At 37.4% G+C, this 25789-nt stretch overlaps 1 protein-coding gene and 1 long non-coding RNA gene across 7 annotated transcripts in view; one reads left to right on the top strand and one right to left on the bottom strand.

The window, feature by feature from the left end:
* USP3 (ubiquitin specific peptidase 3) overlaps nt 1–25789 on the top strand; it is a 110891-nt gene that overhangs the window by 80715 nt on the left and 4387 nt on the right. For all 6 annotated transcript variants that reach the window (XM_041739258.1, XM_041739259.1, XM_041739262.1 and 3 more), the window contains 3 exons: nt 22994–23112; nt 24105–24218; nt 24358–24425. In XM_041739258.1, coding sequence (XP_041595192.1) covers nt 22994–23112; nt 24105–24218; nt 24358–24425 — 301 coding nt within the window. The remainder of the gene's footprint in view (nt 1–22993; nt 23113–24104; nt 24219–24357; nt 24426–25789) is intronic.
* Nucleotides 255–25789, bottom strand: part of LOC121481782 — a 36761-nt gene continuing 11226 nt past the window's right edge. Inside the window, exons 2-5 of the long non-coding RNA XR_005985412.1 lie at nt 11506–11542; nt 11245–11356; nt 7586–7699; nt 255–1545 (exon numbers count right to left, since the gene is read on the bottom strand). This is a non-coding gene — a long non-coding RNA (uncharacterized LOC121481782). The remainder of the gene's footprint in view (nt 1546–7585; nt 7700–11244; nt 11357–11505; nt 11543–25789) is intronic.

The raw sequence follows: 25789 nt of genomic DNA, 5'->3' as shown, positions 1-25789 counted from the left end.
TGTTTGCTTTAATTTTTAAAATTTTATATATATATATATATATATATATATATCATTATATATATTTATATTTATATATTTAAAATATAATTATTTATATTTAATATTTATATAATTTTAAATATATATTATATTATATATATATTTTTTATATATTATTTTATATATGTATATTTTAAAATTTTGACCAGTTTTTTAAAGATTTTGTTTATTTATTCATTAGAGACACAGGGAGAGAGAGAGAGGCAGAGACACAGGCAGAGGGAGAAGCAGGCTCCATGTAGGGAGCCCGACGTGGGACTCGATCCCCGGTCTCGAGGGATCACGCCCTGGGCTGAAGGCGGCGCTAAACCGCTGAGCCACCCGGGCTGCCCCTTTGTTTGCTTTTAACAAGAAATAATGTTCATGCCACTGGCCTGTCTTCAGGTGGCCTGCCCTGGGCCCCTGCAGTTTTCCCTGGTGAAACTTTATCCTGAAATTTCACACATTAGCATTGAGCTGACCGATTGTTCAGTCTTACTGAACCAGTACTGACAATAAGTCAGTTCAGTTAAACTCATTTCAGGAGGCAGTAATGTAGGGGTGTTCTCAAGAGTTAGGCCTAAGGTCGAAGCAATCAGGTATTGAAATAAGGGGCATTTCTCTGGAAACAGAAAACAGTGGTTAATGATTGGATCAAATTATAAACTGGTTTCTGAATTTTGAGGTAGTAGATTTCTTTTTTTTAATTTTAATTTTAATTTTTTAAGATTTTATTTATTCATGAGAGATACAGAGAGAGAGGCAGAGACACAGGCAGAGGGAGGAGCAGGCTCCATGCAGGGAGCCCAATGTGGGACTCGATCCCAGGTCTCCAGGATCATACCCTGGACTGAAGGCGGCACTAAATGGCTGGGCCACCGGGGCTGCCTGAGGTAGTAGATTTCTAACTGTCAAGCTTGCACCATCTTCAGTGCAGTGGTAATCGGATAGATTTTCCTGGTTTGTAGTTCAGCTGTCTCTGGTGATCTTTTTGAGTGGCTCACAGAGCAGCAGGCATGAAGATGAGCTGTTGTGATTTCTCTGAAGTTTACATAAATTTAGTTTGTAGGGCTTCAGGAAAAGGGCAGTTTTAGTTCTCAAAGGTTGGAAGAAAAATTAAAAATGTCACTAATTTGTTTGCAAAATGAGGTGATTCTTCAAAACCTGCTGGAACTTTTTCTAGATTGATGTTTTACAGGCCAGAAACCAAGCCAAACACTTCCCATTAGAACTTCTGCTGCAATACCTGTAGGTTTGGGTGAATTCCTTTCTTCTTGAGTTCGCCAAAGTATCCTGAGGTTCCTGTACTTGCCAGAAATTAACAACCTGTACTCACTTGGTAAGGCAGCTGGGAACTCTGTAAGCAGGGTATCAGACTCCTATTTCTCAGGGGCTTTATTGTCTTCTTAAAGTCAACCTCGTTTCTTAAAGCTGTCTGGTCATATCTGAGTTTATGCAGGTCTCTTTCAAATATGACATTCCAGTCAAAGCCTTGGTTATATAACCAGTGTTTTCAATTGTGTCCTGTTACAAGGAGAACAGAATTGTGCTGAACCTATGCAAATATATTGCCATAAAGATATAAAGAATACTTACTGAGAGTTTCTGAATTCTGGAGAGTGTGGGTAGGGAAAAGATAAATTTTTCAATTTGTTCACAAAAATATATTCTGTTAAATTGCTCTAAGTCAATTAGCTTAAGAGAAAAAATTTCAAATTTGGAAAAACAAAGCATTTTAGAAAGTCAGGAATGTTCTAAAAAGTCGTAAAAATTACAATTATCCTTTTTCGTTGTTTCAGTTCCATGTTATTCTTGTTTTGCTTGAATCTAGTTTTTCTGCTAATTCAGAAATTCTTACCAGTTTTATGGTAAGAATTCAGTTCAGTTTCATGATCTTAAGGTTATCAGAAACCTGAACTGAGAGTTCTTTTTATGAGTCTCGCTGAAGATAAAGCACATTTGCAATACCATCAGAGTGAAATGGCAACTATATTAGAGTTCATTACGATGTAGTTGACAAGGAAATTTGGTTGTATCTGTGATGCCCAACATGTAACTACTGGGACATCAGGTTTCTAGGAGTTTTATATAATTTTAGAACACTTATCTAGGGATCCCTGGGTGGCGCAGCGGTTTAGCGCCTGCCTTTGGCCCAGGGCACGATCCTGGAGACCCAGGATCGAATCCCACGTCGGGCTCCCGGTGCATGGAGCCTGCTTCTCCCTCTGCCTATGTCTCTGCCTCTCTATCTCTCTCTCTATGACTATCATAAGTAAATAAAAAAAAAATTAAAAAAAAATTTAGAACACTTATCTACATAAATATAATCTAAAAGGGTTTAGTATCACTTACTTGATAATGCTTCCCACAGAATTTAACATAGCAAATGAGCCTAATTTAATTTCTCACAAAAACTTTGAAATATTCTAGGACCTACTATCTGGAACACTTCAGATTGTGGTCAAAAGATTTCATATTAGGATTTGATTTTGGGAAGTATGTCAAAAACATTAAAAGGTTTGAATGTTTGATTAATAGGATCACAGATCATTATGAAGTGATCTTTTATTATCTAACTAAAGTGACAATAAAAGATTTCAAAGGGAAAAAAACAAAAATATAAAACCTTACATAGTTGCAAGCAAAATTTAGCTTTTTTAATATTAAGACTCAGTTTTTTTCTTTTTTAAAAAATATTTATTTATTTATTATTTATGATAGACATAGAGAGAGAGAGAGGCAGAGACACAGGAGGAGGGAGAAGCAGGCTCCATGCCAGGAGCCCGACGCGAGACTCAATCTTGGGACTCCAGGATTGCGCCCTGGGCCAAAGGCAGGCGCTAAACCACTGAGCTGCCCAGGGATCCCCAAGACTCAGTTTTCTTAAAGAATCAAAGACTTGGTAAACAGGAAATTATTTTGGTAAAACACAGAATCCTTGATTTCTAGGCAGATAACATTTTTTTGGGTGGGCAGATAACAAATGTAAACATTTGTTTACAGTTTTATATTAAGAGTAGATCTGCAGTTTGTCCATTCAACAACAAAAAGTTTAATTTTGCAGTGTATTGTCGATATTAAAACTTACTAAATGTATCTTAATCTTAGCCAATATTGATCACACATGAAATCCCTTTCTAAAGATCCCTTTCCCAGAAAACTTGTGGAACTTTCTTTTTCACATTCAGCTCTTGTTTTAAGTTGTCTCCTCTTTAAAAAACCAGTTTCACTTTAGGACAAAATTTCTTTTCCCTTAACAAAAAATGTATTCCCATTCCACATACCTTTTTTTACCGAAAACACATCTTTCTTTCCTTGCATATGGAATTTTTTTTTAAAGATTTTATTTATTTATTCATAGACACAGAGAGAGAGGGGCAGAGACACAGACAGAGGGAGAAGCAGGCTCCACGCAGGGAGCCCAATGTGGGACTCGATCCCGGGTCTGCAGGATCACACCCCAGGCTGCAGGCGGCGCCAAACCGCTGCGCCACCGGGGCTGCCCTGGAATTGTTTCCCTTATTATTTCTAGTAGTCTTAATTACATCTGTTAGAATTCTTAACTCTTAGAAACCTTAATTTCTAGTAAAAACTAACTAGTAAGCAATTGTTAACTGTTATACCAGTATTCTTTAGAATAGCATATTTGTGAATACATTTTATAATTTTTTAAGGATTTTATGTATTCATTAGAGACATAGAGAGAGGCAGAGACATAGTAGAGGGAGAAGCAGGCTCCCTAAGGGGAGCCTGATGTGGGACTTGATCCCAGGACCCCAGGATCACACCCTGAGCCAAAGGCAGACACTCAACCACTGAGCACCCAGGCACCCACATTTCATAATTCCTAAAAATGTGCTTTTTCATAGTACAGTTTTTCAATAAAGCACAAACTAGGTTTACTAACAGACCTATATTTACCTTTAGTTTCTCTGTAGTAAGACAAGTAAATGATCTAGAAATGACTTAGATATTCAATAAATTTAGCTCATCATTTACCTTAGTAAAAACTTTTTTAAAAAGCTATTTATAAGTTTAGCTATAGATCTTTTTCTTGGGGGGGGGGGAGGCAGAGGGAGAGAGAGAATCTTAAGTAGGCTCCACATCCAGCAGAGTCCAACCTGAGACAATGACTTGAGTTAAAATCAAGACTTGACACTTAAACGACTGAGCCACCCAAACATTCCAGCCTACAGACCTTTTTATCTTATTTACAGCTGTTTAATTTACTTGTTCTGGGGATCCCTGGGTGGCACAGCGGTTTAGCGCCTGCCTTTGGCCCAGGGCGCGATCCTGGAGACCCGGGATCGAATCCCACATCGGGCTCCCAGTGCATGGAGCCTGCTTCTCCCTCTGCCTGTGTCTCTGCCTCCCTCTCTCTCTCTGTGACTATCATAAATAAATAATAAAAAATATATATAAAAAAAATAATTTACTTGTTCTTATGTTTAGATTACCCACAAAACTTCATGAAGCATTATTAGAGAAAAAAATTAATCATCATTCTAAATTTTTTTATCATAAATTTCCAGAGATGAACTTGTTTGACTTGCAGTAAACACAGGTAGAATGATAGTCATGTATTTAGTGCTCATAATTCTAAAGATACTTTTTTTTAAGATTTTATTTATTTATTCATGATAGACAGACAGACACACACACACACACACACACACACACACACACACACATACACACAGAGGCAGAGACACAGGCAGAAGGAGGAGCAGGCTCCATGCAGTGAGTCTGACATGGGACTCGATCCTGGGACTCCAGGTTCACACCCTGGGTGGAAGGCAGACGCTTAAACTGCTGAGCCACCCAGGCTGCCCTAAAGATACGTTGTTGTTTTTTTTTTTCTAAAGAAACGTTTTTTAAATTAAACCAACAACCTAAAATTAGCTTTAATACTGAATATTTTCCCAGATCATGTAAATTTGGAAAACATTTGTGTTAGTTTCTATCTTTCTGAATTTTGGAATTCCCAAAACTTAAACGCACTTGACTTCGACTAAAAAGAGCTCTTTTACAAATTATTTTTATTGATCAATTGGAGGTAAAGAAAATATCTTACATTTACAACATATATGGATATACAGACAAGATGCTAACAAAATTATTATTTTTGTTTTTACTAATATTTGTGGAGAGGAAATTAAAGGCCCAATTTCCATTAAAGGCCCAATTTCCAAATACCTCTTTTCTAAAGTTTGTATTTCAAAGAATGGCTCTTAGGTCCTAGAGTAGATGGGAATAGAAACTAACATCACAAAGGAATAGAGAAAGAATCCCAAGTTTTCTGCAAGGTGGAATCTGGAGCCTATCTGCCTATTACCAGAGGTGCAGGAGTCTGGCCACAAGAGCTATTTTAGAAAGGCTTCTTTCCCCGATTTTTTCTTTAGTCTCAGGTGATTGTGGGCTGTATTTACATTTTAAAGACATGGTAAGATTTATAATTTCAAGGAACTGAGAAAGGATGCCAAAAAAAAATTTTTTTTTTAGAGTTTTAGAGCAATTAAAATATTGTTCCAATATCTTGATCCTTTATAATAGCTATGCACATTTTGAGGGGAATAGGTGAGGTTTAGGGATTGGTAAAGATAGACGGGCTTTGACTTGTTTCTAGAGTTGCATTTCTGGTTCTGTACAGATTTGTAAGGCAGTTGTTTCTATTTTCCAAAGAACTGGATAAAGCCAGAATATCAAGGGACTGACCTGCCTTTTTAAACTTTTAAAAAATATATATCAGGGATATTTAACTAAAATGGGAATCAAAAAGACTTATATCTTTGTAAAGCCTGCATAAAGCATTTTAACAAAAGCTTTCTTGCAGCATACATAATTCGACTTTGGCTTCTATTAGCCCCTGAGTGTTGGCCTTTCACAGATCATTTGTGGGAGTGCCTAGGAAATGTTTTGGTCTGTTTTCTCTGTGGTGTTTCTCTGTGAAGAGGAGGTAGTGAATAATCATTAATCCTTCTCATTTCTAAATTTGGTAGCATATTTTCAAAATAGGGGTTAAAAGGACTTCATAATTTAAAAGATCGTCTCTTTCAGTGGAGGAGGGGGTGGCTAGGATATGTCTGCAATATACATTGCATAGGAATGTCTGAAGCTGGCAGAGCCTCCTACAGAGCCCTAGAAAGGTAGGAGCAAAAGGAACCTTATTGCCAATTTCAGGTGCTTTTGTTAAATTCATTTTCTGGCTTTCAGCTTTTATGTGAACAACTTATATAGTCTGAACATGGAGATTTGGCTCCCTATAAATCTTGTAAGGAAAGGGAAGTTAAAACAAGCAGATGAGGCTAGATTTTAAGGGAATTTTGCTTAAGTGTTAGGCCTAATTTCTGTTCATCTTGGCAAGGGAGTCTCTAAGGCTTGCCATTATAAGACAATGGAGAGTGCTCTATACAGGATGTTTTTCTTTTCAATGTAAGCAATTTTTGAAAAAAAGATTTTATCTATTTGACAGCATGAGCACACACAAGTAGGGGGAGTGGCAGGCAGAGGGAGAAGCAGGCTCCCTACTGAGCAAGGAGCCTGATCCCCAAAGGGGGCACAGATAATGGCCCCCATGATCTAAAAGTTTGCTCCCAAAATTAGTCTAAGAAAGCAAAGGCCTTCATTGCATAGGCAGTAAGGATGGTGAAATAGGGCCTCTGGTCTCCCATGAAAACACAAGATTCCTCCAGCCACAGACCAGTTAACCTGTGACACAGGGCAGTTGCTACTGAATTGGGATTCCCAGCAATAACAGGTGATAGAGGTTGAGATGACAAAAATTTGAAAGGGCTGGGGCCTCTCAAGAGGCACACCCCTGAGAGCTGGCATGGCCAGAGGGAGAGGTAGATCCATGGTCTATTCACCTGGCAATGAAGCTGCACCTTGGTAAGTGCACCCTCTGGATGGTGAAAACCAGAGAATATCCTCATTGGTCACAAAGCCAAACTCTTAGGACACAGCGTGCATGTAAGAGATTTTTTTCCTTTCTTCTTGTTCTAACAGCCTTGGCTAAGCCGTGCGTTTCTTAGAGCCACATTAATACCTAGCAGGGATATGCTGCAGGATTGGGGACTGTGTTGTTTTACAATGTACCTTGTTGCAAAGAAGTTTGCTAGAGGTTAGTAGGTGACCTAGGGGTCAATCTAACCTGTTTCGTGACCAACTTATTCTATCATGAGGGTCTGCTTGACGGGATGAGAACTATAATAGCTTTTAAGTGTTTGATCTGTGTCCACCAATTTGGGGGCTTTAGCTCCCAAGATATTCCTTAGCAACAGTCTTTACCTTATGTGCAATTAGTTCATATGAGAAATGACTTAAAACAGGCAAAAACAAAAACCCCAAAGACTATCTCTGAGAGGAAATTAATCAGTAACCAAAGGAGTACTCTACCAAATTTAACCAGAGACCATTTAAGTAAGCAATTTAATAACTAGGAACTAGGTTCCACAAATATTTTCTCCTTCTAATCTAAATGTAGCAGAGAGAAAAGGACTTCTCACCACTCTTACTCTGTTGGACTCTGCGGATTCTGGGAGGTTGACAGGATAAGAAATCTTACCTTCTGCTGGCTGTAGGGCCTCAGTTGCAGTCATGTCCAGCAAGTTAAAGTATCCTGCTGACTATGTCAGCTGTTGAAGAGGAACATTTCCTCTGCCCTTCAAGGTCCTTCTTGCTGGATGAAGAACCAAATTGATTCAAGATAGATTAACAGGAAAAAAATCAGATTTAGTTTTGTATATACAAGGAATTCACACAGACATGAAATACCGGAGACCAGCAACCCAAGGCTTCTCTGAGCTAAGGAGAAGGGTAGGGCCTGAGGGTACAAAGGGGAGAAAGGACCATTAGCAGGAAGGTGAGAGGAGATGCTTGGAAAACATTGTCCTGTTATTTAGGCAGAGTAGTTTCTTAGGTAAAGAGAAATCTCTTCCGGGTATAAGCAGGCAGTTGAGGAGGAAGTAAAGAACTTTTCCTGAATCTGCTGGGTTTTATTTGATTTAACTCAAAATAATGTTCGTGTCAAATTGGCCCATATTGGGGCAGCCTGCCCCAGGCCCCTGCAGATGTTATAGGAAATATAATGGAAGAAGATAAAAATGCCAAAACAAATAACTTTTGATAAAATTTCAAATCCATTATGGATTAAAAGAAGAAGGAAAAAACCTCTTTATTAACTCTTATTAAGCTAAGAATAGAAATGTTAACTTGATGAAGATTATCTCACAAAAGCTATCAGTGATCATAACAGTTAAACAGTGAAGCACTAATGATTTTCCATTACAGTGTGGAAGCAGGCAGGAGACCTGCTGCTGAGAGAGAGAGAACAGCCTTGGGCAGGAGACCTGCTTTTCTAAAAGCTCTTGATTAAAAAAAAATTAAGTACAGGTATTATTTTGATAAGTTCTAAACCTGGAACTAAAAAGTTTAGTAAGGCAGCCAAATAAAAAGTAGGCAAAAACAAAACAAAAAAAAAGTAGGCAAAAACAAAACAAACAAATAAAAAAAAAAAACCCAGTTGCTTTAATACACATAGCAAAAGTCCTATTCACAATAGCAATAAAATCTTAAGAATAAATTTATTAACATATAAACCTATATGAAGAAAATTATAAAACTTTATGTAAGAATAGATAAAAAGCCTGAATAAACAGCCATGCCATATACTTAGGTGGGAAGACCAATGTGGTAGAGATGTACATTTTCTGCCAAACTACTCCCTAAATTTATTCTGATTTGCTCAAAAGTTCCTTTTATGTAAGCAGAAGGAAATTATTATTTATTTTAAGATTTTATTTGAGAGAGCAAGAGAGAGCATAAGCAGAGGGAGGGGCAGAAGAAGAGGGAAAAGCACAGACTTCCCAAGGCAGACCACCGTGGGTCTCTATCCCAGGACCCTGGGATCCATGACCTGAGCAGAAGGCACACATTTAACAGACTGAGACACCTAGGTACCTCTTAAGGGAAGCTTAAAAAGTTTTTTAAATGAAGATGAGAAGGCAGGATAGAGATGAGGTAGGATGTGTGACCTATATATATATATATATATATATATACTGACTTAGCAGGTACCAGTGCAGAAACTTGTAACTGGGAAGTTATTATAGAGCAAAGAAAAATATAGTAAAAATGAAAACTTGGGAAAACAGTATTTGAATTTTAAGATTTAATATGAAAATAAAACCATCAGACACCATAGGCAAACATATTTTTGATCTTGTAGGGACAATCTTTCACCAAGACCAGAACGTGGAAAGGAAAACATTCATAAATTTAACTGCATGATGGTGAAAGATACCTTAAAGTAGAAAAGGAGAGAACATATGAAAAAGAGTACTTGGTAAAGTAGAATTGGTCAAAATGACAAAGATAGGTAATATCCATTCTTGGTAAAGGTTTTGGAGAATGGATACTCTCACATATGGGTGTTAGTATAAATTGGTAGTTTGGGAAGACCGTGATTACCACTTTTTATTTTATTTTTATTTTTTTGGATGATTACCACTTTTATTTTTTAAAAAATTTTTAAAAATTAATTAATTTATTTATTTATGATAGTCAGAGAGAGAGAGAGATTGAGGCAGAGACACAGGCAGAGGGAGAAGCAGGCTCCATGCACCGGGAGCCCAATGTGGGATTCGATCCTGGGTCTCTTTTTTTTTTTAATTTTTTTTAATTTTTATTTATTTATGATAGTCACACACAGAGAGAGAGGCAGAGACACAGGCAGAGGGAGAAGCAGGCTCCATGCACCGGGAGCCCGACGTGGGATTCGATCCCGGGTCTCCAGGATCACGCCCTGGGCCAAAGGCAGGCGCCAAACCGCTGCGCCACCCAGGGATCCCTGATTACCACTTTTAAAGAGCATTTCCTAAGACAGTAATTTTACTTTTGAATGTGGACATTAACACCTGTAAAAGATGTTCATTAAAGCATTTTTTGTTATTGCAGAAATCAGAAACAATTTATATGGCCACTAGTAGGGTGCTGGTTTAATAAATACTGTGTAATAATTAAGAAATATGAAGTTGATCAATAGGCAGGCCACAGAAAGATAGCCACTAAAATACTGTGGAGTAAAACACTATATATGGAAATATGTCTGTAGAATGACCATTTGTATAAAATGAACATTCATATGTGCATTAAAAGTCTTGGGTAGCAAGCATATTATGTCTGTTCACAGTGATTTTTTAGGAGTAGGGATTCCAGAAGAAAGTGAACTGTGACTTCCTTTTTCCTGCTCTGTCTGAATTTGTTAACCTCTTGTATCAGCTTTATAATTATATATTTGCTTTGGGGGAGTAAAACAAAATGTGGATTAACTTATACATACTTCCCAATTGCTGCTTTGCTAAATTTGAACTTACATAGTGCATAAAGGGGATCTAATAACATCAACAAACCAGTTTTATTCCCTGCTCTCCATAGGGATGTATTAAACAGTTTATATAATGTGGCAGACTGACACTTGTGAAATATATGCCCTGAAACCTTTGAGAATCTTAGGAGTTTCAAAAACCATCATGGCTTTTTTTTTTTTCCTCATGAAATGCAATAAAGTACAAATGAAAAAAGTTTAAGCAGCTTCCTCAGATGGGAGGTGTGAAGGTAAGTGGAGAACAACAAAGCTTTGCTGAGATATGAATGCTGGGTAGCTAGTAGACTGTTCACTGGCCATGTGATTCACTTCCACATATGAGCTTTGAAAAGTTCAATTTGTATTCTTGCTGATGCAAAGAATTCTTGAATTCTTGCTGATTCTTTTTAAATAGAATGTGTGAAAAAAACAGGTTCAGCTTGTATGGCTTGGTTATGAATTGTCTAATGAGCTTTTCATATATCTTCTGTTGTATTTTGGTTTATCACATGGCCTCACATGAAAAAGAGAGAACTGCATTATCTTATCCGTAAGTCTGTTTGGGACTACTTGGTCACACTTTGAGATTAAGCCTCTCAAAAAGGCATGGAGCAAAACATGCCCTTCTGTGCCCCCACAGCTGTAACAGAGAGACTAATTGCAAGCAGGCAGGCTGAATGTGGATTTTACCCTACAATGAGCCCAGGGCAGCCTCAGACAGGCATGTTAATGGCATGGGGATCAAACTCTGAGCAGTGCACCCACAGCAAGCAAAGTGGATCATTGTGGCTCCCTAGGCTGAAGATAGTCGCAGCTTACCCACAACAGTAAGTCACATGTGGCCCATATAGAGGGCTCACCTGGAGTGCCTGGTTCTGGTGACCTGAGATGTATGCTGTGCCGCAGAGCACCAGAGACCTCTTCTGTACAAGTCCACCACTTTCAAGAGCAGGAGATGTAGCCTACTAGGACCTAACATAGAGTTACAGAACATGAGTAGAGAGAGCATTATGTCCCAAATGGGAGAATAAGACAAAAATCACAGTAAAAGAGCTTAACAGAATGATAATAAGTAGTGTACCTAATAAGGAATTGAAAGTAATGGTCATAAAGATACTCACTGGACTTGAGAAAAGAGTGGATGAACTCAGTGAGAACCTAAAAATAGAAAATATAAAAACCAGTCAGAGCTGAAGAATTCAATAACTGAAATGAATACTAGAGGGTGCCTGGGTGGCTCAGTCAGTTAAGCATCTGCCTTCGGCTCAGGTCATGATCTCAGGGTCCTGGGATCGAGCCCATATTGGGCTCTCTGCTCAGCAAAGAGTTTGTTTCTCCCTCCTCCCTCTCCCCCTTCCCCTTGCTCATGCTCATACTTGCTCGCTCTCAAAATAAATAAATAAATAAATAAAATCTTAAAAACAAACAAACAAACAAAACAAAACAAGAAAACCACTAGAGGAAATCAGCAGCAGATTAGAGGATCCAGAAGAACAGATCAGTTATCTGGAAGACAGGGTAGTGGAAAGCAACCAACCTAAATAGGGAAGAAGAAAGAAAAATAATGAGGTTAGGTTAAGGGGCCTCAGTGACCTCAAGCATACCAACATTCACATTATAGGGATCTCAGAGGGAGAAGAGTGAGAGAAGAAAGCAGGAAACTTATTTGAAAGAAAGCTAAAAACTTCCCTAATATGGGAAGAGATCAGACATCCAGGGCCAGGAAGCAGAGAACTCCTAACAAGATGAATCAAGTTTGTCCACACCAAGACACATAATAATTAAAATGGCAAAATAATGATAGAGAATTTTAAAAGTAGAAATGGAAAACAATATACGGTTATATAAAAGGGAAACCCTATAAGGCTATCAAGTGATCTCTCAGCAGAAACATTAGGGCAGAAGGAAATGGCAAGATATATTCAAAGTGCTGAAAGGAAAAAAACCATACAAACCAAGAATACTCAACTCAGCAAGGTAATCATTCAAAATAGAAGAGAAAAAGAGCTTCCCAGACAAAACTAAAGGAGTTCATCACTATGAAACCAGCCTTATAAGAAATGTTAAAGGGAATTCTTTAAATGGAAAGAAAAGGCCATAACTAGAAGAAAATTATGAAAAAAGTTTCAAAGGTAAAAGCAAATATAAGGGTAGTAGATTAATCACTAATGGAAGTTAAAATGCAAAAATAGCAAAATTTTATCTACAAAAATTTGTTGGGATAAAATTAAAAGATGCAAAATATGATATAAAATGAGGAGTAGAAAGTAGTGCTTTTAGAATGTCTTTGAACTTAAGAGACCATCAACTTAATATAAACTGCTAATAAACACAAGATGTTGTATGTGAACCCAGTGGCAGCCACAAATAAAACAATAAAAACAGGAATCCAAGCATAACACTAAAGAAAGCCATCAAGCTATAAGGGAAGAGAGCAAGACAATAAGAAAGGAACACAGGACTTCAAAAACAACCAGAAAACAGTTAACAAAATGGCAGTAAATATATGCTTACTTTAAATGTAAATAGACTAAATGTTCCAATCAAAAGATACAGGGTGATGGAATGGATTTTTTTAAAAATATATATATGCTGCCTCCAGGAGATTCACTTCAGACCTAAAGGCACATATAGACTGAAAGTGAAGGTTTGCAAAAACATACAAGTGGAAGCAAAAATAACCCCCAAAACAAACAAAACCAAGGTAGCAATATTTCTATCAGACAAACCAGACTTTAAAAGACAGACTGTAGGGATGCTGGGTGGCTTAGTGGTTGAGTGCTTCTGCCTGTGTCTGTGTCTCTCTCTGTCTCGAATGAATGAATGAATGAATGACTGTAGCAGGAGATGAAGAAGGGCACTACATAAAGGGATCCAGTGCTACAAGAGGATAGAATAGTTGTAAATATCTGTGCATCCAAATAGCATCTAAATACATAAAGCAAATATTAAAAGACATTAAAGGAGAAATTGACAGTAATACAATAATAGTAAGGGACTTTGACAGCCCACTTAAATCAGTGCATAAGTCCGACAAAATCAGTAAAGAAACAATGGCTTCCAATGACACATTGGACCAGGTGGACCTAACATATATACAGAACAGCCCACCCAAGAAAACAGCAGAATACATATTCTTTTCAAGTACACATGGAACATTCTCCAGGATAGGTCATGTTAGGCTACAAAACAAGTCTATTAAAATCATATCAAGTGCAGCCCGGGTGGCTCAGTGGTTTAGCACCCCTTTCAGGCCAGGATCAGGTCCCATGTTGGGCTCCCTGCATGGAGCCTGCTTCTCCCTCTGCCTGTGTCTCTGCTTCTCTCCCTGTGTCTCTCATAAGTAAATAAAATCTTTTAAAAAAATCATATCAAGTATTTTTCCTGCACACAATGAAACTACAAATTCTTTACAAGAAAAAGTCTGGAAAAAACACAAACAGATGAAGGCGGAAACAACATGCCACCAATCAACCATTTGGTCAATGAAGAAATCAAAGAAGAAATAAAAAAAAAAATACAAGGAGACACGTGAAAATAAAAAATCCAAAATCTTTGGGATGCAGCAAAAGCAGCTCTAAGAAGTTAGTAATGATACAGGCATACTTCAAGAAACAAATCTCAACCTAACTTTATACCTAAAGAACAAATGAAGCTCAAAACTAAACTAGTAGAAGGAAATTTTTTAAAAATAGAAAATTTTAAAAAAGATTAATGAAGCTAAGAGCCAGTTCTTTGAAAAGATAAAACTGATAAACCTTTAGCCAGATGCATCAAGAAAAAGAGGACTCCAGTAAAAATCAGAAATGAAGGAGAAATAACGGACACCACAGAAATACAAAGGATTATAAGAAACTATTAAGAAAAAATATATGCGACAAATTGAAGAACCTAGGAAAAAGGGATAAAATTTTGGAAACATACAATCTTCCAAAACTGAAGCAGGAAGAAATAGAAAATTCGAACAGATCAATTACTATTAATGAAATTGAATCAGTAATAAAAAAACTAACAACGAAAGTCCATGACTGGATGAGTTCACAGGTGAATTCTATCAAACATGTAAAGAAAAGTTAATACCTGTTTTTCTCAAACTATCTCAAAAAACAGAATAGAGAGGAAATTTTCCAAATTCATTCTATAAGGCCAGCATTACCCTGATAACAAAACCAAAGACACTACAAAAAAACAAAAACTAACTATAGGCCCGTACCTCTGATGAACATAGATGCAAAAATACTCAACAAAGTAGTAGCAAACCAAATTCAACAGTATATTTTAAGTCACTCACATAAAAAAATCACAATTAAGTAGGATTTATTCCAGAGTTGCAAAGGTAGTTTGCTGTTCACAAATCAATCAATGTGATATATCTGTCACATTAACAAGAGAAAGGATAAAAACCATATAATCATCTCAATAGATGAAGAAAAAGAATTAACAAAATACAGCATCTATTTATGATACAAACCCACAGCTAACATCAAACTCAATAGTGAAAAACTGAGCACCTTTCCTCTAATATCAGAACAAGACAAAGACATCCACTCACCATTTTTATTCAACCATAGCACTGGAAGTCCTAACTGCAGCAATCAGACAAGAAAAAAAAAAGCATCTAAATTGGTAAGGAAGAAATAAAACTGTCACTATTTGTAGATGATACAACAGCATCTAAGAAAACCCTAAAGACGTTGCCCAAAAACTAATAATGAAGTGGCAGAAAGAAAATTTCATTTATTGATGCAGCAAAAAGAATAAAATGCTGAGGAATAAATTTAACCAAAGGGGTAAAAGATCTATACTATAACAATTTTAAGACATTGACCAAAGAAATGGAAAGATATACCATGCTCATAGGTTGGAAGAATATTGTCAAAATGTCCATGCTACCCAAAGCAATTTACAGATTTAATCCCTATCAAAATAACCATGATATTTTCCACAGAAGTAGAACAATCCTAAAATGTGTATGAAAGCACAAAAAGACTGCCAAAGCAATCATGAGAAAAGAACAAAGCAGAGGTATCACAATCCCAGATTTTAAGATACAGTACAAAGCTAGTATGGTGTGGTATTGGCACAAAAATAGACATACAGGTCAATGGAACAGGATAGAGAGCCCAGAAATAAATCCACACCTAATCAACAACAAAGGAGGCAAGAATACACACTGAGAAAAAAATAAATGGTGTTGGGAAAATTGGACTTGCAAAAAAATGAAACTGGACCACTTTCTTACACCATACACAAAAACAAACTCAAAATATTTTAAAAATCTAAATGTGAGACCTGAAACCATAAAACTCCTGAAAGAAAATATAGGCAGTAATCTCTTGGACATTGCCCTTAGCAACATATTTATGGATAGGTTCCTCGGGCAAGGAAAGCAAAGGCAAAAACATACTTTTAGGACTGCACCAATAAAAAACGCTATTTTTGTACAGCAAAGGAAACCATCCACAAAACAAGAAGGCAGCCCAATGAATGAGAGGAAGTATTTGCGAATGATACATGCCATAAGGGGTTAATATCCAAAATATATAAAAAACGCATACAACTTGATCCCAAAAAAATCTGATTAAAAGGCAGAAGACTTGAATAGACATTTTTTCACAGACGACATACCGATGGCTAGACATGAAAAGATGCTCAACATCACATCAGGGAAATGCGAATCAAAACCAAATGAAATACCGCTTTACACCTGTCAGAATGGCTTAGTATCAGACAAGAAACATCAAGTGTTGGCAAGGATGTGGAGCAAAGGGAATCCTAGTGCACTGCAGGTGGGAATGTAAATTGGTGCAACTACTTTGGTAAACAGTATGGAGATTCCTCAAAAAAATTAAAAGAAGAAATACCATATGATCCAGTATTAATTAATATTCAGTATTAATATCCAGTAGTAATTCCACTACTGGGTATTTACCCAAAGAAAATGAAAACACTGATTCGAAAGATATATGCACCCCTATGTTTATTGCAGCATTATTTATAATAGCCAGGATATGGAAGCAACCCAAATATCCATCAATAGATGAAAGGATAAAGTAGGTGGGGTTAGATATATACAATGTATGTTACTCAGCTATAAAAAAGAATGAGATCTTGGCATTTGAGACACCATGGATGGACTTACTGTTATGCTAAGTGAAATCAGAGAAAAACACTATATGATTTTACATATAAGTAGAATCTAAAAAACAAGACACTTAAATATGGAGATTAAACAGGTGATTACCATAGGGGAGGGGCATGGGAAGATGGGTGAAACAGATAAAAGAGATTAAGAGACAAAAACTTCCTGTTACAAGGTAAATCACGGAGATGGAAAATAAGGCATAGGGAATATAGTCAATAACACTGTAATAACATTATATTACAGTTACAGGTGGATTTTAATAACTCCACGTATATCCGTGAATAGATCATCCAGACAGAAAATCAGTAAGGAAACATGACCTTAAATGACACATTAGAGAAGATGGACTTAACAGATATACACAGCATGTTTCATCCAAAAGCAAAAGAATGTACATTCTTCTCAAGTGCACACGGAACATTCTTCAGGGCCACAAAAGAAGTCTAAATACATTTAAGAAGACTGAAATATCAAGCATTTTTTCTGACCACAGTGGTATGAACATCAACTAAGAAGAAAAGTAGACATCAACTAAGAGAATAAAAGTAGAACATCCACAAATAATGTGGAGATTAAATGATGTGCTCCTGAACAACCAGTGGGTCAAAGAAGAAATCAAAAGAGAAATTTTAAAAATGCCTTGTGAAAATGCAACTGGAAACACAGTGTACCAAAACTTGAGGTATACAGCAAAAGCAGTTCTAGGAGGGATGTTCATAGGAATAAGTAAGTACTTTGAGAAACAAAGAAAGTCTCGAATAAACAACTTAACTTTACACCTTAAGGAATAAGAAAAAGAACAAAGCCTAAAGTTAGTAGAAGGAAGGAAATAAAGATTGAGTGTAAATAAATGAGACTAAAAAGACCATAGAAAAGATCAATGAAATAGCTGGTTCTTTGAAAAGATAAAATTGATAACCTTGAGCTAGACACTTATTGAAACACACAGGACTCAAATCAGAAAGGAAAGCAAAGACACTACAGCTGATAACACAGAAATAAAAAGATCATAAGAGACTACTATGAACAATTACACACCAAGAAACTGGACGACCTAGAAGAAATGGATAAATTCCTAGAAACATACAACCTATTAAGACTGAATTATAAAGAAACAGAAAATATGAACAGATGATTGCAAGGAGATTTAATCAGTAATTGAGAATCTTCCAAAAACACAAGTCTGGGACTGTATAACTTCAGTAATGAATTCTACTGAACATGCAAAGAATTCATACCATCCTTCTCAGATTCTTCCAAAAAACAGAAGAGGAAAGAACACTTTTTTTTTTTTTTAAAGATTTTATGTATTCATGAGAGAGAGGCAGACAGAGGCAGAGGGAGAAGCAGGCTCCATGCAGGGAGCCCAATATGGGACTTAATCCCGGGACTCCAGGATCACGCGCTGAGCCAAAAGCAGCCGCTTAACTGCTGAGCCACCCAGGCATCCCAGAACACTTCTAAGCTCATTTTACAATTGCCCCGATACCAGACTAGGCAAGGGGACCATAACAAAAGGAAATTACAGCTTCACATTCCTGATTAACATAGATGCAAAAATCCTCAACAAAATATTAACAAACGGAATTCAACATTATTGATCGTTCAACAACATGGGTTTGAACTACACAGGTCCTCTTTTATGTGAAATGTTTTAATACAGTACAGTATTATAAATATATTTTCTCTCCCTTGTGATTCTTTTTTCAAGATTTTATTTTAGAGTGAGTGTGCAAGTGAGGGGAGGGAAAGAGAAACAATCTCAAGTAGCCTCCAAACTGAGCACAGAGCCCAATGCAGGGCTCATTCCCATGACCCTGAGATCATGACCTGAACTGAAACCAAGGGTCAGACACTTAACCTTATACTGAGCCAGCTGGGTGCCCCTTCCTTGTGATTTTTTAATAACATTTTTCTTTTCTCTGTCTTACTTTACTATAGGAGTACAGTATATAATGCATACAATATACAAAATGTGTGTTAACTGATTTATCAGGAGGGTTCTGGTCAATAGTAGGCTAACAGTAGTTAAATTTTGAGGGAGTCAAAAGGTACACAGGTATTTTCAACAGCACAGGGGGATGGTGCCCTGAAACCCCCATGTTGTTCAAGGATCAAGTGTACATTAAAGGATCATGCGCCATAATCAAATATGACTTACTCCAGGGATGCAGGGATGGTTCAACATCTACAAATCAATGTTATACACCACATCAACAAAATCAACAATAAAAATTATGATTATCTCAGTAGATGCATAAAAAACTTGTGACAAAATTCAATACACATTATTTTGAGACAGCATGGGTAGGGGTGGGGGGAGGAGCAAAGGGAAAGAGAGAATCTAAAGCAGGCTCCGCACCCAGTACACAACATGACATGGGGCTCAATCTCATGCCCCTGAGATCATGACCTCAGCCACAATCAAGAGTTGGAGGCTTAACTCACTAAGCCACCCAGGTGCCCCAACACCCATTTATGATAAAAACTTTTTTTTTTGAAGATTTTATTTATTTATTCATGAGAGACAGAGGCAGAGACACAGGCGGAGGGAGAAGCAGGCCCCATGCAGGGAGCCCTACATGGGACTCGATCCCAGGTCTCCAGGATCAGGCCCTAGGCTGAAGGTGGTCCTGCTAAACCGCTGAACCACCCGGGCTGCCCTGATAAAAACTCTTAAAGCGGGTATAGAGAGTCCTTTCCTCGACATAGTAAAGGCCATACATGACAAGCCTACAGTTAACATTATACTCAGTGGTGAAAAGCTAAAAGCTTTTTCCTCAGAGAGAAGGAATAAAACAGGGATGCCCACTTTCATCACTTTTATTCAATAAGGTATTGAAAATTTCCACTAGAGCAATTAGGCAAAGGGAAAAAAAGGCATCCAAATTGGAAAGGAAGAATAAAACTGTCACTGTTTACAGATGACATTATATTATATATAGAAACCCTTAATATTCAACCAAAAAATACGTTCAGTCAAGTTGCAGGATAAAAATCAATATACAAGAATCTATTGCATTTTTATACACTAATAATGAACTATCAAATGAAAATAATCCCTTTTACAATTGCATCAAAAATTGCATCCCTAGGAATAAATTTAACTGAGGTAAAGGACCTACACAATGAAAACTAGAAGACAATGAAGCAAGAAATTAGAGATGACACAAATAAATGCAAAGATATACTGTGCTCATGGATTGGAAGAATTAATGTTATTCACACTATCCTAAGCAATCTACAGATGCAGTGCAATATATATCAAAATTCCATTGATATTTTTCATAGAAGTAGAACAATTAATCATAAGATTTGTATGGAAACACAGAAGATCCCAATAGGCAAAGAAATCTTGAGAAAAAGAACAAAGCCAGAGGCTTCACACATCTTGATTTTAAACTAAATTACAAAGGCTAATAGTCAAAATATATTTGGCTTAGAAACAGACATCAGTGGAACAGAACAGAGATCCCAGAAATAAGCCCATACATACATGGTCTATTTATAACAAGGGAGCCAAGAATATGCAGGAGGAGAATATAGTCTCTTCAATAATGTTGGGAAAACTGGACAGCCTCATGCAAATGAGTGAAAGTGGACTACTTCTTTCTTTCACCCTACACAAAAATTAACTCAAAATGGATTGAAGACTGGAACCTAGGACCTGAAACCAAGAAAGTCCTAGAAGAAAACATAGTCAACTCCTTGACATAGATCTTAGCAATGACTTTTTGAATCTGTGTCCAAAAGCAAAGGCAACAATAGCAAAATTAAATATGAGAGATTACTTCAAAAAGCTTCTGTCAGCAAAGGAAATAAAGTGAGAAGGCAACCTTCTGAATGGGAGAAGATATTTGCAAATATTATTTGTTACGGGATTAATATCCAGAATATATAAAGAACTCATACAGCTCAATAGCCAAAACAAAACGACGACTGGTTCAATTTAAAATCAAGGGGGGAAAAAAGGGGAGATCCTAATAGACATTTTCCCAAAGATGACATGCAGACAGCCAACAGGTACATGAAAAGATTCTGTACATCACTTATCAGGGAAATGCAAATCAAAACCACAGTGAGCTGTCATTTCACAACTGTTACAATGTCTACTACCAAAAATATAAGAAATAGTAAGTGTTAACGAGGATGTAGAGAAAATGGAACCCTCATGCACAGTTGGTCAGAATGTAAATTGGTGCAGCCACTATGGAAAACAGTATGGAAGTTCTTCAGAAATTCAAGTGGAACTACCATATGATGCAGCAATTCCACTTCTGGGTATTTTTCCAAAGAAAATGAAAATGATAACTTGAAAAGATATATGATCCCTATGTTCACTGCAGTATTATTTACAATAATCAAGATAAAGAAGCAGCTATTGAATGGATAAAGACAATATACTTATTTTTTTTAAAGATTTTATTTATTCATTGAGACACACACACACACAGAGAGAGAGAGAGAGAGAGAGAGAGAGAGAGAGAGAGGCAGGGACACAGAGGGAGAAGCAGGCTCCATGCAGGGAGCCCGATGTGGGACTTGATCCCGGGACTCCAGGATCATGTCCTGGGCCAAAGGCAGGCACTAAACCGCTGAGCCACCCAGGGATCCCTAAAGACAATATATTTATACAATGGAACATTACTCAGCCATAAAGAATGAAATCTTGCCATCTATAACAACACGGATGGAACTTGAGGGCATTATTGCTTAAGTTAAAATGAGAGAAAGACAGATACCATATGATCTCATTTATATGGGGAATCTAAAAAGCCCCCAAACCAGGCTCATAGATATAGAAAACAAATTGGTAGTTAACAGAGGTGAGGGATGGTAGGTGGGCAAAATGTGTAAAAGAGTCGAAAAGTAGAAACTTACAGTTATAAATAAGTCATGGGGATACAGTAATATAGCATGGTGACTGTAGTTTATACTGTATTGTATACTGAAAAGTTGCTAAGAGAATAAATCAAAACTTCTCATTGCAGGAAACAAATTTTTACCTAGGTACGGTGATGGATATTTACCAGACTTACTGTGGTGATCATGTCATGATACAAATATTGAATCATTATGTTGTATGGCTGAAATTAATATGTGCTAATTTTACCTCAAAAAAAAAAAAAACCCGCATGGTCTGTTTTGCCCCACATTGGCCTGTGCCACCAGGCTCATTCTTAAACTCTCACGGAAGCCAAGGGGGACTTACAACCTGAAAACTCAATTACAGAGACAGTGTTGCTTTTCCTTATATAGCTAAGTTTAGTCCTTGCTACCCAACTTTTCAAACTAAACATTTTATTGTTTAAAGGTGCATACATGGATATATATGGTCTATAAAGGCAAGCAAAAAGGGAGTTAAAAATTCAGGATAATGTTTATTTCTAGGAGGAAAGATAGGGTCTGTTTCTGGGAAGATACAGGCAACTCTTAACAGGGCTCTCACACCTGACCGCTTAGGTTGCTCACTGTACAACTCTAGGGGATACCATTCGCATAAAGTACGGCTCCTCAAGGACTGGAGACAGTCTATTTCTTTCCTTGAGTGCTGGGTACATAGGCATTCATATTCTTCTCTAAAGGGAATAATATTATTTCGCTACAGAACAATACATACTGATTGCAACAGGAGTTGGCAAATGTTTTCTGTAAAGGGCCAGATAGTAAATACTTAAGCCATTACTATTACACGTAAGGCCTACGTCCCAACTACTCGACTCTGCTGTTGTGTAAAAGGAGCCACAGATGATATATAAATGAGTGAGCGTGTCTGTGTCCCAAGAAAACTTTATTTACAAAACCAGGTGGCTGGATTTGGCTTGGGGTGCAGTTTACCAAATCCAAGATTACACAATAAAACCTTTTAAAAAATTTATCTCTGGTTTATTCAGGGGATTGAGTAGAGCCTAGAACAAAGGATTCACTAGAGGATTCACTAGAAGGTTGGTAAAGTTGCCTCCTATAATCTGTGTTTATTTTTTAGTAAGTTATGACCGTGAAAATGTTTGATCTAAATCTTTTTTTTTTTTTTTTTTAGCAACTTGGGGCCTTGTCCTCTAGAATGTAAGATATTGAGAGAAATTGCTGCTCAAACCTTGATTTCATTAAAGAACCCATCTTTAGCCAAAGTATCCAGACTGATTCTTCATTAATAGCACCAAACCCAGTGATAACCTCCTGTCATTAACTGATCATTACCAGATGTTAGACATGATGCCAGGCACTTGACACACATTATTTTCCTCACAACAGTGCTTCAAAGTAGGTTTTTTGTTTGTTTGTTTTTTTTGGTCTCCGTTTTGCAACTGAGAAAGGCTGACTTTTCCAAGGTCACAGAGTTAAATAACACTGAGATTTGAGCCACAGTTGTCCAGCTCAAAGTGGACAGTCTGTTTTCTACAGCATACTGCCTCTTTAGAAAGCATCCTGTTTTAATGCTGCCAAAATCAATTTGGTTTTAGATTGTCTTCGCAGTTTTACCGACTTAGAAGAACTTGATGAGACAGAGTTATATATGTGCCACAAATGCAAAAAGAAACAAAAGTCCACTAAAAAGTTTTGGATTCAGAAACTACCCAAGGTAAGCATTGAGTTTCAAATAATAATGCAATTTTGAGGGAAAGATGTTTACGATGAGAAGAAATCGTTTTTATGACTTTAGCCTGTAAGATCTGTTCTGTATTGGTCTCTAGAATTGTCAGTGAAGGTAAATAAACCCTTTGAGAATGCAGAACTAATGTAGTGTGCAGAGGGGTGTTTCCCAGCACACCACCACTAAGCAACCACCTGGGTGTCCTACAACCCAGGGCAACTCTGACACAACCTCCCCGGAGATGGCAGTCTGATTTAGGGTTCGGGTCTCAGTCCCACAGGCTGCCTCAGCTTCAGAAGTCACGAGTCCAGCTTGCTACTTTGTGCTTCTGACCAACAAACTACAGAGATGTATGAGGAGATACACAGGGCAGAGCGGTGAACAGAGGAGCTTCTGTCCCTGTGGGGTTTGGGGCCTGGCACAGGCACTTTGAACTGTTCTGGTTTCCCATCTGGAAGCTCTCCAAACTCCTCCTTTTGGATTTTATGGAGGCTTCATTACATAGGCATGGCTGATTAACTCACTGGCTCTTGGCGGTTGTTCAATTTCTAGCCCCTTTCCCTTCTCTGGAGTTGTGTGGGGGGAAACAAAGGTCTAACCCTCTGATCACGTGGTTGGGTCCCCTGGCAACCAGCCCCATCCTTAGGTGCAGTCAGAAAGTCACCTCATTAACATAACAAAGATACCTTTATGGCTATCACTTAGGAATTTCTAAGGGTTTAGGAGCTCTGTAAGGAAAGGGGATAAAGACCTACTTATTTGTAAATATTATATATAGTTTTAATTTCAGTTCATGAACATACCGTGTAATGTTAGTTTCACATGTGTATTATAAATCTCAACATCACAATAAAGTATGTGGAAGAAGAAAAACTGTATTGAGACATTATTATAAATACGTTATTGAGATATTAGTACCAAGTCAATTTTATTGAAATGTAAATTGTTTATAATTTTTGTCTGATGTGTCTCTCATCCAGGTGCTATGCTTACATTTGAAACGGTTTCATTGGACTGCATATTTAAGAAACAAAGTTGATACCTATGTAGAATTTCCCCTGAGAGGCCTGGACATGAAATGCTACTTGCTAGAGGTAAGATCAGATACCTTTGTTAGATGGTGGAAAAATGGCTCTTCAGTAAAATCAAATCTTCACATTGACGTAGGAGATAGGGTGTCATTGACCACTGCTCCTAACTGAGTCCTGGGACGTCTTCTCCCTTGTTCCGTAGCCTGAGAACAGTGGCCCAGAGCACTGCCTGTACGACCTTGCTGCTGTGGTGGTGCACCATGGTTCCGGGTAAGTGTGTCATACATGTGTCAGTGGCTTGTCGTGGTTGGGAAGAGCACAGTGAAGACCAGCAGTCATGCACCACTCTTGATAATTCTCCCTTAACTCCCTCAAAAATGGATTCAGATACATTAAAGTGGGCGAAGTAGATAGAAGTTTCCTTCCATCTTGGTGTGAAAGAATATTCTTGAAAGGATGTTGTGAAGGAAGAAGGCACGTCAAGGTAAAATGGAGAAAGCTTCATTTGAGCTCAGCATTCAGAACCTAAGCTATTTGTCCACAAAACCCTGAGTAGTCTTTACTCCAAAGTTGTTTATTTCCTTTGCCATTTGACATTTAAAGTGGGGGGAAAATGGGAAATTATTTGGACCTTACTTCATGTCATCTCTTTTAAAGATTCATTTTTTTGTTGTTGAATCTTTTTATTTTTTTTTTCTGAACAGTTGTATTAGTTTATACCTTCTGATTTCTTGAGAATGGCTATTTTACCTTCAGATGTGGAGAACCCCCTGACCATGTTGAAAACCCTTTTCCCTCAGAACTTTATGACATTGCTCCTTTGACTTTATCATTCATAGTTATAAGGGCCAAGTCCACTACAAGTCTGACTCTCATTCCTTGGTAGGCAACTTTTTTCTTCATTGGAACATTGTAGGATCCAGTCTTTGGATTTCAGAAATTACAGTAAATGTATTCCTGGCTTGGCAGTTGATGGAGATACTCTTCAGCTCATGGAAATAGTATTTGTTCTACTGCCTTCTCTACTCTTTCTTCTGGAACCCTTATTAAATACACAGCAGCCCCCATCCCATCTGTGCAGATCCGTTCCAAGACCCCCAGTGGATGGCTAAAACCGCAGATAGGACCAAACCCTATATATATGTTCTGTTTTTTCTTATACATGAACAATTATAATTTAATATTAATTCATTATAATTGTGATAGTGTTAGCTTCTGTTGACCTTTTGATGAGGAGGATCATCTTCTGGACTGCAGCTGACTGTGGGTAACTAAACTGGAAAACGAAGCCGTGGATAAAGGTGGGGGTGGGGTGAGGAAATGGTGAATTTTCTGGTTCACATATTTTAACTATTGTTCAGTGGTTTCCATCTCTGTTTCTTAAGACTGCCATGACCTATTTTTCCAAATCACCAATTTGGATTTCATTTGTATCCAAACTGAAGATAAGCTCCTCTGTGAAATTTTTAATACTGTGGCAATCCCATTTTTCTGATAACTCTTTCATAACAGGAATGTTCTTGTTTTATGGTTGCAGTATCTTTTTGAAATCACTGGTATTAGAATTTTTTTTAATTAATTTATTTATGATAGTCACACAGAGAGAGATGAGATAGAGGCAGAGACACAGGCAG

The sequence above is a fragment of the Vulpes lagopus genome, chromosome 2, assembly GCF_018345385.1.
Source record: "Vulpes lagopus strain Blue_001 chromosome 2, ASM1834538v1, whole genome shotgun sequence".
NCBI lineage: Eukaryota > Metazoa > Chordata > Mammalia > Carnivora > Canidae > Vulpes > Vulpes lagopus.
Note: the sequence above shows the minus strand (reverse complement) of the source record. Positions and strands in the feature narration are given on the sequence as shown.